Here is a 20,432-nt window from a genome sequence, read left to right on the forward strand (position 1 = left end):
TTCTGTCTTTTAAGTCCATCATGTTTGTTTGCTACCCTTAGGTCCTTTTTAACTTGCTTGAACCATTTCACGTTCGTCTTATCACCATTACACTTCTCTTCATAAGCCTGTTTGATCCATTTTTTGAGATGTCCATAGAATGTCGGTCTTCGCTTCCGTGATTCTATCTAATTCCCGGTAAAGTTCCTCACTCTTCCTTAATTTCCAACCATAGTTAGCTTTTCTGTGCCCTAGCATTTTTCTTAGTTCTGCCTTTCAGCAATTTCCAGTTTATCTATTTCCCTTGGTTCAGAGCTATGCAATCTGCCGTGTATAAAACTCCTGGTAGGATTACCATTGTGTACTGCCTGATCTTGCCCATCTTTGAGATCCGTTTTCTATTGTACACGTCCTTCGTTAGGCCATAGGAATTTAGAATCTTATTGATCCTGACGATGTTTGTTTCCTTGTCCATTCCATTTGGTTAGATAATATCAGCCAAGCATCTAAATTTCCTCGTCTTTTTAAATCTTCCTAGCTCTATCCGTAACAATTTTGGTGCGTTTTTAATAATTTTTTTTATATTTTCTCCCAAGAGGACGAGATCATCTGCAAAGACCAGAAAATCAATGTTCAGATTCTTCCTCGCACATCCCAATTTGATTTCCTTCAGGCCTTTATCTTCGCAAGCATTTCTCCATTCTCTTATACCTTTTCCAAGACTGCACTAAAGAGAAGAGAAGATAGTCTGTTTCCCTTCCTGACTCCTATCTTGATTCCAAAAGGATATTTCCCTTTTAGATATTTAATCTTGAACTTTGTGTCTGTGAGAGTCTGTTTGATGAGGTTTATTAGTTTTGGGTCTGTCTCGAATTCTTTAATATCGAAATTATTAAATGAAAAATAACATTAAAAAAACACACGAAACAAAAGATTTTACCTGTACTTGAAAAATATAAAATAAAATAAAAAATAAATCTAATTCTAGGGACTTTTTAATCAACCTGAATCATTCTTATTTATTTACTCATAAATTATATAGGATTTATCAATTACTTGTTACTGGAAGGTTATAAATAAATTAATTCTGATATTATACAGACACAGGTGTACACGTACTGTTTCTTTTATTTCTTTATTTATTCTTTAAGTAACTTTACATAACAAATTAACATCTAAGTGCGGGTCTAATAAAATATAAATTTATAAAAGGAGAATCTAAAACTGGTTTTGACATTTGTATCATATCATTTATGACTGTTTCATGGATGATACTAGATGGTGATAAAATCTGTAACATTTATTTTTAAACGAATAGGAATGATACAAGTGGATAAAACTATTGCTTGCATCAGAAATATCACAAAATACCGTAATTCGGTTTCGGTACATATGTGGGTATAGATTCATCACAATAACGCGTAACGGTCAATCCAGGTGGAAAATTATAGCGATAACGAGCTTATATTTTTTTTTATTAAATATATGAAAACATTTTCAAGTCGTAATGAAATATTTATACATAAGTAAGAATAAATAATTTGGTAGAAACATTTTTATTCTGTACTTCAATTCAATTTCCTCTTATAACGGTATAGGTGAACGGCGAGCGGAATCCTGCTGAGGTGTACAATGACTTCCGGGCTGCTGTTCTTCGCATCCTGGGGCCTCTGTCCAATGGAGTACCGCCAATGCCTGCTCCCACAACAGCTGTTTCTGTTTACAACCCCCCTGCTGGTCATGACAGCAACGAATATCCACCTGTTATTTGGGTTATAGGTAAGTTATCGATTCTTTTATAACTACTTTTTTTTTATTCCGGATTTTTTTTTATTGTAAATGCAAGTTAATTAGTATTTAAATGTTTCAATGACTAATTTATAATGTGCATTCTTTTTACTTTCTCAGTTATAGCTCTATTACTGCTGCATCAGCATACCTATAAAGGAAAGTACAGTGAACGGCCAAATTTTTGGTATCGGGATTTTTGAAAATGTCTACGTTTCAAGACCCCCTTAGTCAAAACAATACAAAAAAAATCTGTAGAAATTTCTCGAGGATGTACATGTATTGTACATGTATATGTACATTGTATTCGTTATTTTTAATTCTTTTTTACTTTTTGTACAATGGATGTAAAAAAAATAAAATTTAGTAAGAGGAAAGTACTTAATTAAAATTATAAAGTTTTATTTCTATCGGATTTAGGAACAAAGAATGTTCAATATTTATTCTAAACAAATTTTCCATCATATCTCGAAAACCCGTTCGCCAAAAAAATTGAAATTTGATTTTATATATCCCAGCTTCAGCCTGATTTCCTATCTCGTCGGATAAAAGGCATCACGAACCCATATTTTTTTAAAGTAATTATTATTATGTTTTTTTTTTATAACGTTGCATCATATTGGGTCAACTTATTGAAGTAAATAGTTTTTCCAGTAAATAAAAATTTAAGCCCTATAAACCATAAGGGCTGAATGGAACCATTACTTAAAATATAATTTTTTTTAAGTTTTAATTTTCAAGATTGAAAATTCAATTTTATTTAGTATTAATTCAGACGACGTCGGAATTAAAAAAAAAAACAAAGTGTGTTGGGACTCAATTTAATTATTTATTTATTTTTTATTTCTGCCATTTTTTCAAGTTGTGGGCGTAATTAAAAACCTTTTACATGAAGTTGTTGAACAAGGAGGTCAAGGTCGTTAATCTTTTATTCACTAAAAACGTTTTTAGATTTTTTTTCAATAACTATACATAAATACAGTGTTTTGATAATAAAAACGTCATATGGTCCAAGAAATCAACTGGGACCCCAATTTATTTATTTTTTCTTAATTGTATTTTACATACTGCATAGTATTTTTTGGGTAAAAATGTAATTTGATCAAAGCAGTCAGATTGGACTCACATTATTTACATTTCAAACTCTTTCTTAATTGTAATATAAATATTGCATAATTAAATTATTAGTATTGAAAACTCTATTTATGCTATTGAAAACTTTGACGTATTTGAAATAAAAATCTGTCAACTGCTAATCCGGGAAAATTATGCAACTCTTTCCCGGCTTTTTACATTTGTAGAATTAAAATACTAGTTGTCACTGTTTATTATATAGATTTTACAGTAATTCTTTTTAATCATAAATTAAAATGGAAAAGTTTTAATCAGCACATAATTAACTTAGAATGAACTACATCCAATTAAGATACAAACAAGCAAGGTAAAACATACGATAACATTCCAAATAGAATTGTGTATTAAATTCTATCATACAGTTAAATAAAAGCAAAACAATAATTTGAAAAATTTTATATTTATGCAATTAAAAAAAATTATTTTTGTATTTCATATAGGTGGACCTGGGAGTAACAAATCAAAATTATGTCAACGTGTCGTAAAAGAATTAGACGGTTGGGAGCATGTAAGTTTGGGAAGATTACTTAGATCAATCGCAGAAGGCCAAGAACCTAACACGCTATCTGAAGAGGTTGTTTTACAATTAAGACAGAGCATAGCTGCAGGAGAAATGGCACCAAAGGTGAATTTTCCAAATCATCTATTGGATTTCTAATCTGGATATCGTTGTTATACATAGTTTCATCTATCTTAGTTATAAGATAATCTTGACGATAAAGTTTATTTTTGTTGACTAGGTTATTCATAGAGGCAATTATCATTTGGGAAATCATAATTCTTAATGAAATATTCAATAAACTGCAGCTCAGGAAAAAGTGGATGTTTGGAATAATACTAAAAATTAAAAAAGAAAGAACAATTTATATAAAAATATTGTACTTTTTTACAACCCACTTGCCATCTACTATTATCTCTTATGTTTACATATCGTTTGGTATACTTCTATTTTATTTTTTCATTAAACATTTTTAGACGTTTTTCTTGGTAAATGATTATTAAAGAATCAATTTTTTTCATCATTTTAGTCTTTTTTTTTTCAATTAAAACTAACAGGTCTCTTTTTATCAAACAATCTGTTTTTATTTTTTTAGTTGCAGATAATATACAGCTACTTACTTACTTTTTGTGAATAGAATGGTTTTTTTAAACCCATATATTCCTCTAAATTTTAGATATGAATCGTTTATTCAAAATTATTATATGAAATTTCTATATTCCGAAGATGTTACGTGAACTTCTATCATAAAACGATATGGTAATAGATGATTACATATTTGTTTGTGTACTAATAGTTATATCTCTAGGCATATAAAACTAGACTTGCCCATCTTTTTGTAGACTTCGCCCATCTTGAAAATTAATCAAAAAAGATTAAATAAAAAGTCAAATTTTTTCAACTTTCTTTTAAAACAAAAATTATTTAATCAAAATTAAATCTGAATTAATTATGTGAATTATAATTATAATTATTATTATCTGAATTAATTAATTCAGACAATAAATATTAAATTTCCTACATTATAATCAAAACTATTCTTTGAAAAGAATTTTGTTATAAGAGCGAAAACTAAGATAGTAAACAAAATAAATATATATATGTATATATACTTGCATCCCCGTCGCAGCTTCGCTCACGCTATGTGGTTGTTTGCGTTCCCCAACGCGGTCAGGGAATGTTTAGCCGGTCAGAGCTCAGTCCCATGGACCCTAGAGTGTTCATTAGACGCATGCGTGTGAGAAAAAAATGGTAAAAAACAGTTAAACCCTGTTCAATTTTTTTTAAATATCACGGTACTGTAATTTCTTCAAAGCAACAGTTTGGTCAGTACAGGACCCACTGATTGGTTTTTAGATTTCCGGTAGCGGCTTCGCTCGCGAAATGCATAATCAGAATTACAAACATAAATTATCATTACAATGATACCGATTTGGCCGCTATAATTCAACAGCGACAGTATAAAACGGTCCTAACTGTAAAGAACAATTTGTTATTTATCACTTAAAATATTTAAATTCAAAAAACTAAACATGGTTTCTAGATATTTATCTGGAGTATTTAAAAAACCAAATTGAGTGAATATTTCGTTTAGTTTAGTCGGAAATGGGGAAAATTTGCAATCATTATTCGAAATGTTATCTTTGTTCACCCCTTTCAAGGTCGAATTCCAAAATTAATTTACAGATTAATTTTTTTGATTTTCAGAAGATTACACACACCAAACATCAAGTTTATATCTTCATTTGTTACCGAGAAATTAAAAAAAATAGTAAATTTCATTGTTACTCCATTTTAACTCTTTAACAATTCGGAATTTAAAAAATCCTTTCTTATTGTGCACTTACAACGTAAGAAGGACTTGTACACAAATTTTCATCAATCTAGCTTCATTAGTTTTTACTACGCGTTGATGAATCAATCAGTAGTCACTAAGTCAGGACATGTTCTTTTATATATATATATATATATACACACACACACACACACACACACACACACACACACACACACACACACACACACACACACACACACACACATATATATATATATATAGATAGATAGATAGACACTAGCCTAAGTTTTTTATTCAGTTAACCATTATACAAAATGGACCTTTTCCCTTATATCAAGACGCAAGGGGCGTCGTTTGTTTGTTCTATGAGCTCACATTTTTATTTTGAATGAAACGGTTCTACGCTGCACGCAGCACATACATTTTTATTGAAAGAACGTTTTACCAAAGCGTTTTCTTAAATATGTTTCACTACTTTTTTTTTTAAAATATTAAGCTTATTATTTTGCGCTTTTTGTCTGTATATTGTTGTTATAATTTTAAAAATAATGTTTACTAGCCGGTTCAGGGCTCGCTTTATTCGACCAACCGTCTAGCCAAGGGACTCTGCCCACTGGACTCTCGACGCATTCGTATCCTCATGTTTGTGAGAATATTACGTATTTTACAAAAATATTTTAAGAAAAGAAATATTAGTGTGTAGAGTATATTTTGCTGAACATTTTGGTGTTTTTATATTTAAAATAGGCTTAAGGAGTGAGTAGAAGGTTTAATAGTTTTTTAATAGAAATATAATGTTTAACGCTACCCATAATGATAACAGGGAGTTGGCTTGGGGACGAGATCTTCTTCGTTTAGTCTTGTGTGTGTTCGTATGAGATTGTGTTAGTTGCCAGTCCAGCTGCTGCTATTGGCGGAGAGCTGACCACGTGATGCGCCGGCAGGATGCAGGCCAATGACTCCCTCCCACCAAATAAAAAATCTGATGTGGACACCACATCACTTCCTTGTACGTCAATTAAATTACATATATACATTTTTTCTGCACTTCACTTAAACTTATTTCATTTAAAAGTCAGATACGATTCTCCCTCCACTTGTTTAATAAATTGGAGTTATACGATTGCTAAAATATTAGTTTTTAATAACATCAAATATTTATATGATTATTAATTCAACAATTTACCTGAAATATTAGGTTAGAGTAAAAGTCCGTTCATTACTCTTTAAATAAATTGTTTACCAAATAATCCAATAATAAAAACTGATTATTCTACACCGTAAGGTCAAAATTAATATTTTTAACCAGTATACAGGAGTTCACTAAACAGAATAGTTTAATTATTATTAACTTTTATTTATACGACACACCAGAAATCTTGTGCATATTACGCACTGTGAAAAAGAATTTTCAACAATCACTTTAAACTGAATACAATTCAAAAATATATTACATTTTTCTGTCAAATAATTAAATAAAATGATTTTTTTTAAATAAATATAAAATTTTATAAAAATTTGCTAAGAAAATCCAACAATAATACGATTCTAAATTATAATTTTCAATTAATATTAAATAATCAGATGTTTACCAAATCTATAATTTTTTATTTTATTTTACTTCTAATTTTATTTCCCTAATAATTTTTTTTATTATCGGTAGATTATTATTTATTGTAATTTTTTTATAACCACGAGTTTATAAATCAATACATTTAAATTTAAAAAAAAATAAAAGTTAAAAACAATAAATAAAATAAAAGTTAAAAAAAACAACAGGAGATGAAGTCTGATTCAAACCTATTTGCCTTCCCTTTAAGATCCAAATATTCATTAATTATAATTTTAATTTAGATTGCAATCAAAAAGGAAGATGGTTAACTAGATTTTAAACAATCCTAAATCCAAAATTTCAATATCCTACAGCTAATCTTTTTTGAGTTATGCGACATACATATGTCTGTACGTACAACCGTCCAGCACGTTTGTTTACATTATTATTCTTGCTCAAAATTAATTATATACTGACGTCCAGTGTACTTTTTTTTTTTATGAGAGGTGCCTTTTGTAGCGTATGATAAATCCCAAGCATGACCAGAATTTGAATCCATAACCTTTTGAATGAAAAGCAAAGTTACCATTTCATTAGAGGAGTTCAGAAAACCTTGTTGCATTTATTTATTGAGATCGAATATGCAGAAGTGGCTAAAGAATATAGATATTTCCTTTGAAAGATTTTGTTTATGCCAGAGTTACTTCGATTGATCTAATCTAATTCGGATTACCTAATCGGGTTGAAACTACTCTCTTGACAGAATTTACAGAATTCTCTTTTTATTCTTAGATCTCTCCTTAACACTCAGACTTAATTATAGAGTAATTATAATGGCATTATTTAATCTTAATGTAGGAGGTATAATTACTTTAACCGAAAAAGTGATTGTTTTTAATAGATGCTTATATGTGGTCGAAATTATTTCAGCATGTTATTGAAACTGAAAACCACTTTTGGAATAAGGAATTTGCCATGGATATTGAAATTGATAGATTGATTATAAATCTGAATGCTGAAAGAACTGCTGGAACCAGGAGCGATACTGAAGATGAAATCTATTCGACCGGATTATTGACTGCTGAAGAAATGGAAATAATTTCGTTTTTTATACATTATAAGAATTTATTATTTTTTTTATACCTTATAAAACAAAATAAAATTAAATTACGTAAAAGTCTGTTACAATACCCAATTACATTGTATTGATATTGCATTTTCTAAAATCTGATCACTGAAAAATCAAATTTTTCCAATATTTTCATCATTCATATTTGTTTTTTATCCAGTATACCTTTAATACAGTAATCGGAATCATGATGTAAACAAGATTCATAAATATTAACTCACCGGGTTGGTCTAGTGGTGAACGCGTCTTCCCAAATCAACTAATTTGGAAGTCGAGAGTTCCCGTGTTGAAGTCCTAGTAAAGGTTTTTATACTTTTATACGAATTTGAATACTAGATCGTGGATACCGGTGTTCTTTGGTGGTTGAGTTTCAATTAACCACACGTCTCAGCAATGGTAGACCTGAGACTGTACAAGACTACACTTCATTTACACTCAAACATATCATCCTCTGAAGTAATACCTGAACGGTAATTCCCGGAGGCTAAACAGGAAAAAGAAGAAGATTCATCAATATTAACATTTACAGCACGTATTTATTTGTGCTTTAATACTTTGCGTTGTAAGACTCTACAACGTTGATGTAAACAGGATAGATATTAACAAGATGGGTGTTAGACTGCCTGTTGCAAGGTAGGCTGTAATCATCCATTATAGCGCGGTATCAGTAAACATTTATATACCTAATTTTAGTAGAATATAATAATCTGTTTTTGAGATATAAATTTCTGTTAAGGAAAACATAAAGACAGAAATCAAAGCTTTATCGTACATAGAAAGATTTATACATATTTGATTCCACGAACTTAAATTAAGTTTTCAGTTTATTTATGTTACATTCTGTGTATCTGTACCTATAAAGCAACTTGTCCTGACTGACTGATTCATCAACGCCGAGCAAAAACTACTGAAGATAAATTGGTGAAAACTTGAATCTACTTACGGTGCAAGTGCATACTAAAAAAGTCATGTTTTGACTCCGTCTTAAACATAATATTAATGACCGGGCATTTATAAAATTCATCGAAATACAGAAAATTAAAATTAAAAAAAAAACAATTCGCTCAAACATATATCATTATTAAATTTTGTTAATCTAAGAATACAACATTTGTAAAAGTAAACCAAATAACATAAAACGTTTTCATACATATTTGCGACTATCTTCAGTAACTTGATTCCAAAGGCGATAGAAAAGATTGTATTATAAAATTTGATCTCTGTTTAATACAGAATTTATATTTAAAAATTACATCACTACCAACAATCATGGACAACACAGAACAAAATTAAATTATGTAATTAATTAGGTAACATAGTCAATTATATGTCTTTTTTCAGATTAGCCTCCGGGAATCACCGTCAGGTATTACTTCAGAAAATGAATAAGGATGATGTGTATGAGTGTAAGTGAAGTATAGTCTTGTACAGCAGTCTCAGGTCGACTATTTCTAGACGTATGGTTAATTGAAACCCAAGCACCAAAGAACACCGGTATCACCGATCTAGTATTCAAATCCGTATAAAAGTAACTGTCTTTACTAGGATTTGAATGTTGGAACTCTTGACTTCGAAATCAGTTGATTTGTGAATACGCGTTCACCACTAGATCAGCCCGGTAGGTTAGACTATATGTCTGTGACCAAACATGAGTAAATTCATAAGAAGTTGTAAAAATTATCAGGAATAATCAGTTTTCCCTTGACAGGCTTACTAAGGAATATAAGGAGTGAAGTAGTTTCCAGTTACCTTTATCACCGAGACGAATATATTCAACAGTATATTTGTATGACCAGCCCACAGAATGAACGTGATATTCAGATCTTCGGTTGACACATTTTGAGTCATTCTGTCCGCCAAAAGGACTGACCGTACAGTTAATATTAACTGTCTCAGAGAAGCCGACTGTGACCAGTGTCGTTTGCATCTGATGTTTTACACACATTACAGCCGTAAGAAAATATGAAAAATTAAAAAAGTTAAATATTTTTTATAATTGAAGTAAATAATATAGTTGGTCTTGCCATTTAATTTGTAGTGGTGTTAAAAATTATTATTTATTGCGTATTATTGTTATTTATTATTGAGAATACATTTATTATTAGTGTTTGGAACATTAATTCCTACATTAACTGTTTAAAATTTGCTAATGGATGTAATTTTGAAGGTAATATGAAATAAAAAGTTACTATGGGGAAATTTACCTCGTTTTATTAATACCGCGACTTTTCTTTTCGCAAATTTGATTGCTTATAACTCGAAAACGAAGGAGTTAATCAAGAAATGGATTTAGCCACCGTTTTTCTTGTATTAGTTTATATTAAAATCGTATATCTTATGTCCACCTTCCCATTAAAAAAAGGTTTCATTAAAACGTAGCGGATCGAAGTTGGCGGGTAAAAATTTCAAACATATCATAAAGTAATAATTTTGTAAAGTAGATCCGCACTTGTTTCTGTTGCTAATACCCCTAGTTTTTAAATATTAAGCCGTTTCCATACCTTGATCATTTGGTTTAATATTCATCACCTACCGGAAGTAATGGGCTTTATTTTTACACGCTGTCACCGTTCATATATGAAAAATATTGAATTACCTTCTTATTAAAATAAATACAGTATATTTATTTAAACGATAATAAAATATCAAAACAGAGCTGCATATTTTTTTTTTAAATGTTATATTTAACTTAAATTTGAATCAAGGCCAAGATCAGTTAAATATTAACTTTTTAAAAACGGATTAACCGTTCAGAAATGAACTACTAAGTATCTGGCAGATGTTCATTTTTGTATTATAGAGAAAATATTTATTCTAAATATATTTCAAATCCATAATTTAGCAAAAAGACGAAATACATTTAAATTTTAATATTAAATAAAGATTTATTTTAAATTACATTAATTCACTAATATTAATAACTAATATCATTAATTCACAAATCAGTACAGAACTTTTATCAAACTTAGTGATTTCATTCCGACTTATTTCATCTTTTTTGATTAGATATATATGAAAACAGTATCATCCTTTCAAGTATTGGCAGACTTCAAAACAAGGAAGATTCTCAATTCGCTCCATATGTGTGTATGTGGATATGTTAACACACACATATATATGTTGACTGTTCCTATGGTAAAAAGAATTATCAATTAAACCCAAACGGAATAAGTTTATTGACAAATGGGTATTTAAATAGGGTTTCATATTTTTTTTCTTTCAGGGTTTATAAAATTTGCAAATTTTATTAGTAATTTATTAATATTACAATGAAATACAAAGTTCCAATAATTTTGTTGAAGTATTAAACAGAAAAAATTAAGGTATTAGAAACGGTGAAGAAAGAAAATGAATACTTTCTGAAACAGAGGGAGCAACCTTCAATAAAAAATATATATATTTAGGAAAATCACTTAACATCGATACAAGCTTTTATTATTAAATATTAATTTAATATACCTTGAAAACCCCATGAAAAAATTTAATTTAACGAAACGTGAATTATTATTATTATTATTGTTATAACTATTACAGTATGATATAATAATACACACACACACATATATAATGTGTAATTTTTCAATTATAGTAATAACATAATGTAATATAATACAGTACAAATGTCATATGAACAGTCCCCTAACATTTTATCGCACAAAACATCTACGTTGCAAAAATGCTTCTCTTGATAACAATAACATTTTATATAATCAATACACTTACTTAGCACTCTATTTATTTTTTTTTTTATACTGAAATGGTTAACATTTTTCCTTCTCAGTGACATTATTTGACTGAATTCTGTTGTTAGATATATTATTTTTCCATTCCTAATTAAAAAAAAAATCTGATGTGGACATCACATGACTTCCTTGTACGCCTATTAAACTACATATACACATTTTGGCTGCACATCATTTAAATTTATTTCATTTGAAACTGAGATACGATTCTCCAATTCTTTAATAAAGTGGACAGTTACACAATTGCATTTTGGGTGGTGGACACCACATTGAATAACATTTTTTTTTTTGTGGGGTCCGTATCACTATTGTATATTAGTTTATATATTAATTTTATTTCACGTCGTTCAAGTAGTTATGCGGTGTGTGAGAACGTGTTGGATCCGTAACCATGAACACATCGGTTCGAATCCGACTTCATATACATATAACTCTTTTAACTTTTTTTTTTTTTTTTAATTTAAATGTATTGATTTATTAATAATTATTAACTTCAAAATGTTTGATTAAAATGAAAAGTACAAAAAAATGTTATTTCACTATTAACTTCTGATTTTTTTTCATATGTTTGTTTTTTATTGTTATTATTGAATTATTATTTAATAATAATAATTATTATTAATAAATCAATATATTGAATTTAAAAAAATGTAAAAAAAAATTTATGTATATGAAGTTGGATTCGAACCGATGTGTTGATTCTTCCCCTTGTAAGATCCAAATATTTCATTAATTAAAGTTTTATTTGGCTATAACACTGGAGCCAATAAAAATGAGTACCACTTACGATATACCATTGAAAAGCTGTCAACTGGCGGCTTATTACTGCAGTTAGGAAAAAGTCAAAGATCCAAATTTTTTTGATTTTGGGCTTTTTTGGTCCAGTCGATTGCAATCAAAAGAGGAGGTGGACAATTAGATGTTACAGCAGTCCTAAATCCAAAATTTCAACATTCTACAGCTAACAGTTTTTGAGTTATGCGAGACACATACGTTCGTACGTACATCCCAACGCCGTAGGGGAAGACTAGAACGCCTAGTGACGTTCTGGTCGGCACACCACCCCGCCGTTCCTTGCCCTGTTGGGCTTTAACGGGAAAACGTTCGTACGTACAGGCGTCACGCCGAAAATAGTCAAAATGGATTCAGGGATGTTCAAAATGGATATTTCCTTTGAAATCTGAAAACCGAAATTTTTCGCCAATACAATACTTCTTTACTTCGTACAAAGAAGTAAAAATGGCAGTAAAGTAATTTTCTCATAAATACCATCGTATCGTTTAGCAGTATTCACATTAACAACATAAACAGGAATAATTAGTACAGAATATGAAATCGTTTCTCTCTGTTTGGAATGAAATGACTATTGGGAAGATGTGTCATATAAATAATATCTATCCTTTTTCTGTGAAAATAGAATAAAGCGGATATAAAAATAAATATTGACCAGAGAACAGGATCGATTAACAATCATGATCAGGTACAAAAAAAACTAATAGAGTTGTTAATGACGCTAAATAAATAATAATTAAGGCTTAAAATAAAATTTTACACATTGTGTGTAGAATGTGTACATTATAAAATGTTAGCCAAGACTTCAACGACCTAAACCTCCGTGGTAGAATGGTAGCGTATCTGCTTCTCATTTGGAAGATTCTGAATTCGAACCCAAACCAAAATTTTGTATTTTTTCATACCCTACAAAAATTTATTTTCGCCGCGCTAACTATAATCTGGTCAAGTACTTACTAATTATTAAAAAATAAATAATTTTAATTGATATACCTTGATCAAAATTTAAAAAAAAAATTGAATTTGCAATCTTTTTTCTCGTTATACATAATAGTGCATCATTGTTCATTGAACCGTTTTAATGGATTTTTTAGAACTATTAAGTGTTAAATTTTTCTAAGCTGATTTTCAAATCGAATTAAGGTTATATTAAACTTTCCGGACATATAAACGGTATAATTTAAAAGAGGACAAAACGTCAATATCTACTGTTAATTGAGTTTTTAGGTCATGGGAGATCTACTCTTCAAACTTTAAAGTTTTTCCTCTAAGTTTTGAGTTTTTCTAATAAAATTGTTGTTATTAAGATAATAGTTATTATTATATTTCCTGCTAAGAACACTATGGTTTGTATGATGAGTAATGTATACCTTTCTTAGCTTCATTCTTTTATTGTATGTTGACGCGTTTCAGAATAATAATAAGTTAGGGGTAAATTTAAACATTAATCAAAAGTGGTTTTTTCCTAGTAAACATTTATAAAAAATTATTTTTTTTATCTTTTTCGGTTATGAAAACTGTGCTGATATGATTTTTGATAAAGTATCTTTGTCAAAAAAAAAAAGACTGTGTACCGGGATTTTTTGGAAACTTTGTAGATTAGATGGAGAATATAAAGACTATTTGTATTCATTACTATTTTAATAAATTTGTAGAATAATTAAAACCAGGTACTGGAATTTCAACAAAAAAAAAATGAAATATACAATTTAAGATTTAAAATTATTTTTCAAAAATTATAGCATAAAAATATTTGGTAAAAGGTAGACATTATTACACTACGCAAAGCGGTTTGCATTTTCCAGTATTGTTGTAGTAACCCACCGGATTGGTCTAGTGATGAACTCGCCATCGCAAATCAGCTGATTTCGAAGTCGAGAGTTCTGAGGTTCAAATAAACCTAGTAAACGCAGTTACTTTTATACGGATTTGAATACTAGATTGGGGATACCGGTGTACTTTGGTGGTTGGGTTTCAATTAACCACACATTTCAGGAATGGTCGACCTGAGACTGTACAAGACTACACTTCATTTACATTCATACATATCATCCTCTGAAGTAATACCTTACAGTGGTTTCGGAAGCTAAACAAAAAATGAGAGTATTGATGTTATAACGATCTCTAACTATGAGTACTGTAGTAATGTATATATATATATATATACGTATAGAAGTTTTATTTATATTTTTATTCATTTATTACTATTGGTCTAACTGCTTTTCTCTTTCAATTTGTAGGAAGTAGTAATGCAAGTAGTGGATTCTCAAATTGTATCAAACATGCATGCCGTAGGAATTATTCTTGATGGATTTCCTAGAGAAATGTCTCAGGTTCAGACTTTTGAAGAAAAGGTAAATATTTATAAATTGAATATACAACTTAAATTTACTTTTTTGAATGTAGTGATTCAATTCTTTTTTATGAATAAGATATGAAACTGAAAAGCAAAAAAATTATTCAGTATTTTATTCGGTATTTTTGAATTTTCTGTTAGAATAAAACAAATTATTTACTCCTTTAATAAACGTGTTGTATTTTATTAAATTTCGACTGTAATCTGAGATTTAATCGTTGATAATATTTAAAATCTACTTGTTGGTTTATTACCCACAAACGTTAGGAATAGAACTTTTTTAGAATTATGTATAAAATAAATTTTAAAAAATAAAAAAATATTTATGATTTATAAAAACTTTACAATACAACTATTTTTAATTAGTAGATTAAGAAGAAAGTTACTATAATGAACTTCCTTTAAGTGGTTATTGAATGCTTAACCTATTTTCTTCTCCATTGTTTATGAAAAGGATTTAGACTCTTAGTGAGATCAAACAACATTTTAAGGATTTTTTCGAAAATTAATTATAACTTTTCCTTACAATGGCATTCAAAACAAGATATTATACCAACTTATTCAAGTATAAGTTTCGTTGAAGTCTTAAAACACTCACAACGTCAGGCACATCAAATGAGCCCACACCGATAATGCTCACTCGGTTCCGATAAACGTATTGAGAGGATATACACATTTTGTCTTTCTTAAAAATACACTCAAACCGCCGCGCCCTATCTCAGCAACTAAATAAGACAAAGAATGTGTTCCCTCTCAAAACACTGAGAAAATTGTATAAAATTAAATGAGCTTTCCACAGGATCCCTAAATTTTCCCTCAAACTCACAGCTACCTAATCTTATTCGATTGACGTATTAACAAATAAAAAAGCAGGTATACTCTTATCTACTCTCTTATTGGTTTAACGCACTGAGAAATGACAGAACAAGTGCATCGCTTTAAATACTTTTGTTAGCGATCTTCCTTTTCAGTAGCGTTCTTCCCGTTGTCGAGTAGAAGTTGTCTGTTGAAACTGGTGATGGAATTTTCGTATTTTTCCACTTTTCTATTTATTTATTTTAATATTGCTGCGAAATTTAAATCCAGTGAGAGGATTATTAAATGGAATGAGACTGATAGTCAGAAAAATATATGACAACAGTTTGGACGTGGAAATTATATCAGATGTGTACGTTGGGCGACGGGTAATTCTGCCTCGAATTGATTTAACGGCGTTAAATTCAGTTCAATTTTACTTTCCATTTCCATTTTGTATCAAGATATTATTGTTCCGTTTTCTTTTAAATGTAGATAATTTCCTACACAGTTAGCATTTTGTATGACCATCAAAAAGGTGCAAGGACCGAGTGGGAATCTACCTACCTGAACCAGTTTTTAGCAGTGGACAATTGTACGTTGCCTTATCACGCGCAAAATCTCTTTAAAATGTGAAAGTGATGAAACCTAAGGGTCGATGCACAATTAATTTTGTCTGGAAGGAAGTCTTATCAATCACACAATAAACTATATATTACAATTTAAATTGATTTATTTACTGATGATGAAAGTAGTACGGGTCCCCTAGTATAAATAACGTAAAATGCTTCTATTTAACCTTAAAGTGTTAGCGAGCTTTTAATATTCTGAAATTAATAAGAATGGTGATTGGGTCAATTATCAGATCTGTTGGGTATTAACTTCAAAGCCTGAATCTTTTATCAAGTTAAGTCGGTCAATATTTTTAACAATAATACTTTTCGGTTACTGAAATTTAAACAGTTAATTTTTCATTTCATATATTTATTTAGTATTTATCTCACGATTACCGTAACTGCCATCAAATATTAATTTTTTGATTGAAATTTCAATATATTTAATTTTTTAAATTTATTTTATTTGAAATTAAATTTCAAGTCATTATTATTTTCTTACTTTTCAGTCTCATTTGCATCCCATTTATTAACCATCTCACACATAGTTCTATGTATGCCAGAACTATTATTTTTTTTCTTATTTTCAATTGCTATCGAATTTAGAGACAGTTAAAAATTCATAAAAGTTTAAAGATTTAATTTTAGTGAAGTTGGCGACCTCAAGTTTACACTTGACAATTTAATTTATAATCTTATATAATTATTATCTTATTATCTTATATAATTTAATTTAATTTATATAACCGCCCAGCATAAATTGAACATAATTTCTGAGTTGTCCGATGGAAAAATAAAAATTTGTCAATCATTAGGTATCTCCATTATCATTTAAAACAGCATCTTGACTTTTACATTAAGAGAAAACTTTTCTCAAATGCGATAATCAAATGGATCTTACAAATAAGAAATCCATGGCTTAAATATCAGACCTGTCATAAAGTTGCAGTTGACTAAAATAAACTCCCACCATTTGTATATATTTTACTGTAAAAAAGATGCTTTCAATAACTGAAGAGAATGCTTGGACTCGATGTATAAAACAAAATTCTAAAACTTTACTAAACTATAAGTTGAAGATGCTTCAAGATAAAAATAATGTGAGCCGCAGAGAAATTTATAATTATTTGTTTTGATTTTGTAAGACAATCAAAGAAATGAAAGGAAAAGGTTTTAAAGATGCGGAATGAAATAAAGCTATATTTCTAGCTCTACATTCAGCCATACTTCTTGAATGACAATCGATTACCAGTGTTCCAATAGAATATGATATTCAACATTTAAAGTTTCTTAGTCTTCAGGAAAAACTTTTCTTTTTTAACTTGTCAATAGCTGCTATCAGTTCTATATATCTACTCTCGTTAGATTTAGAACACGATTTTTAAAAGTTATAATAAAAATTCTAACATAACCTGTGAAATTTAAGTTTGTAAATAATACTATTTTTACTTCTCTTTGGTTAAATTTAGTTTATCAATATTAAAAAAATATATTTTATTCACTTTCCAAACCTAAAATTTTAATTTAATTTAATTTTAATCATAATTGGTTTTACATCTGTAATAAATTTTTAAATTTTACTTTTTAATATTACTTTTCAGTAAATTGTATTTTGCTAACTGCATAATTTTATATTCTGGTGTAATATATAATAATATTGCATGTAATTGAGATTGTTGAAATTTGAACTATCGTGAACATTCTGGAGCTCATACGAAAGCTACAGTTAAAATTTTGTAATGACTGGGTCAGTAGTTTTCGCGTTTATTGAGAACAAATGAAAAACCCCAATACAGGGATAAGATATATATATATATATATATATATATATATATATAGAGAGAGAGAGAGAGAGAGAGAGAGAGATAGACTCTCTATAGAGAGATAGACCGCGGGGGCCAGCGCCCCCGCGGTCTATCCATTTTTCATGGAAAGCTTCATGCAGAAAATTTCATACCAACTGACTGAAATGTGCTGGAGCTCCATCGCGGTGAAACCACATATTTCCTCTAAATTGTAGAGGTAGATGTTCCAAAAAATGTGGATGATTTTCGGTTAAATGAGCAAGATAATTTTCTCCATTTAAACACTTTGGTAGAATGACAGGACTGAAAAAATAGTCATTAAAAATACCTGTCCATATGTTTAGGGAAAATCTTTGTTGATGGCTACTTTGGAAGGTACCATGAGGATTCTTGTCGCTCCAGATACGCTGGTTGTGGTAGTTTTGAACACCATTCCTGTTGAAGGAAGCTTCATTTTTACACTGTTAACATGATCAACAGTAACAGTCGCTGTGTAAAATTATTCAAAAGTGAAAAATTAATATCAATTGTTTTATTATTATTTAATATTAAATCTCATTTGGGTAAGTATTTTAATGGAAGGGGAGTCAGTAACATAAGCTATGTAAGCAGTGCACCATTTTTACTCATTTTATCAATCTTAAAGAACAATATTAATTAATCAAACGAAACTGCACTGCCAGTGCCACTTTTAGTTTCCGATTAACTAGGATTTATTTATAACAATCAGCCTTCGCAAACTGCTCGGGATTAAAAAAAGAATACAGATTTGTTGGCAGTATTTCAAAATCATGAGCATAATTAATAAATAATATTATTATTAATTAGAATTAATTATTAATTACGAATACAACTATTCAGAAATGTACTTGGCTATTATCAATGCATTTATTGATTGTTCAAAGGTAAGTTTGAATCGTTAATGGTAATTATCATTTGTTACTGGTTTGATACTGGAGCTTAGGATTGTTGATAATTTGTTCTGCCAATAATTATGGGACATTTTCTTTCTTTCCTGAAAAAAGTGCATTATCAAGAAATTATCAGTGCATCAATCACACAATTAAGCTTTTAAAATTAAATCAATGTTTTTCTGACATGTAACCTATTAAAATTGTTGCTTTAATACGATGATTTACAATCATTAAACCAGAATATCATGGCTGAAAAACGTATAATTTCTTTAATATTAAGAATACAGGCTGATAATAATTATAATAATTGCAATCATAATAACACTAACGATATAGTAATAGTAATAACAATGCAAGTAAAGTTTTTATTTAAATATAAAATTTGTTTTAATGATGTAGTTTTTAAACTGAACATTAAATTTAACAAATTGATATTTTTGTAATGACCAGGATCAAATAAAAAATATAACAGTTAATTGTGTCGGAACATTTTCACGTACACTTGGGGAGCCGTTATCGGCGACTTGTACAACACTAGATCACCGAATTATTTGTAATAAGCTAAATCAAATTCTTAAGTAAAATTCTTGCGTATTAATATTTTTAACCACCTTTCGAATAAAGGTACGGTAAAAAATAGGAACGCACGGTGGGATTGGGAGATGAAATTGAATTTTTTTTTACGTTTTGAAATATGAGAATACGAAAATACCATTCGTCTAAAATGTTATTTCCTATATATATAGCATATAGGCCTAGGGTCATCGAAAAAGGTGACAACAATTTTAAAAAATTGTATCTCAGAAACTACTAAAGACAATAAGAGTAATTTTTTTTTAAATTCACCACCTCAAAAAGTTTTTTACACACCTTAGAATGTTTCTATATGAGCTCCGTGGGTCGCTCTGCAAACATCCAGCCGATAATCGACTTCCGCTCAGGTCTGCTGGGTCATGGCAGACGTAACTGTGACAATAGCAGCGGTGATCCATTGTCTTAAATGTTGTACATTCCTGATTTTTCACTGTAGACAACGTTTTTAATGTATTCTCATAGAAAAAAATCTAGGGGGTCAAATCTGAGTTTCTCGGAAGCCAAAGCAGAGGACCAGCCCTACCAACTCAACGATTAGGGAATATTTCATTGAAAGCGCGACGAACGCCTAGGATAAAGTGTAAGGGTGCACCATCTTGTTGAAACATTACAGCAATGTTACTTTCTTATTCAGTTGGTCAACTTGCGGGAAAACGTACAGCTGTATGTAGCATGTCGAAATAAACATTCCCTGTGATAGTAGGCTCGTGAAAAAAAAATGGGCCAATCACTCAATCTGACATCAAACCGGACTATACGTCTACTTTTGGGTAATCTCTGACATAAAATTTATAGCTCGGAAATCTCCTAAGCTACTCGATCAATTTCATACGATGTAGTAGTGTATCTGAAGTTGTGCATGTGAAAATTACATGAAGACTGGTTAAGTCGTTCTTCAGTTACCGATACGCTAAATTTAAGTTCGATAATGAACATCATA

The 20,432-nt window shown here is 29.5% G+C and overlaps 1 protein-coding gene across 1 annotated transcript in view; it reads left to right on the forward strand.

Moving 5' to 3' along the window:
- Positions 1 to 20,432, forward strand: part of LOC142320144 (adenylate kinase isoenzyme 5) — a 113,199-nt gene that overhangs the window by 90,156 nt on the left and 2,611 nt on the right. The window contains exons 6-8 of the mRNA XM_075357825.1: positions 1,578 to 1,758; positions 3,342 to 3,526; positions 14,655 to 14,768. Coding sequence (XP_075213940.1) covers positions 1,578 to 1,758; positions 3,342 to 3,526; positions 14,655 to 14,768 — 480 coding nt within the window. The remainder of the gene's footprint in view (positions 1 to 1,577; positions 1,759 to 3,341; positions 3,527 to 14,654; positions 14,769 to 20,432) is intronic.

The sequence above is a fragment of the Lycorma delicatula genome, chromosome 2, assembly GCF_047948215.1.
Source record: "Lycorma delicatula isolate Av1 chromosome 2, ASM4794821v1, whole genome shotgun sequence".
Taxonomy (NCBI): domain Eukaryota; kingdom Metazoa; phylum Arthropoda; class Insecta; order Hemiptera; family Fulgoridae; genus Lycorma; species Lycorma delicatula.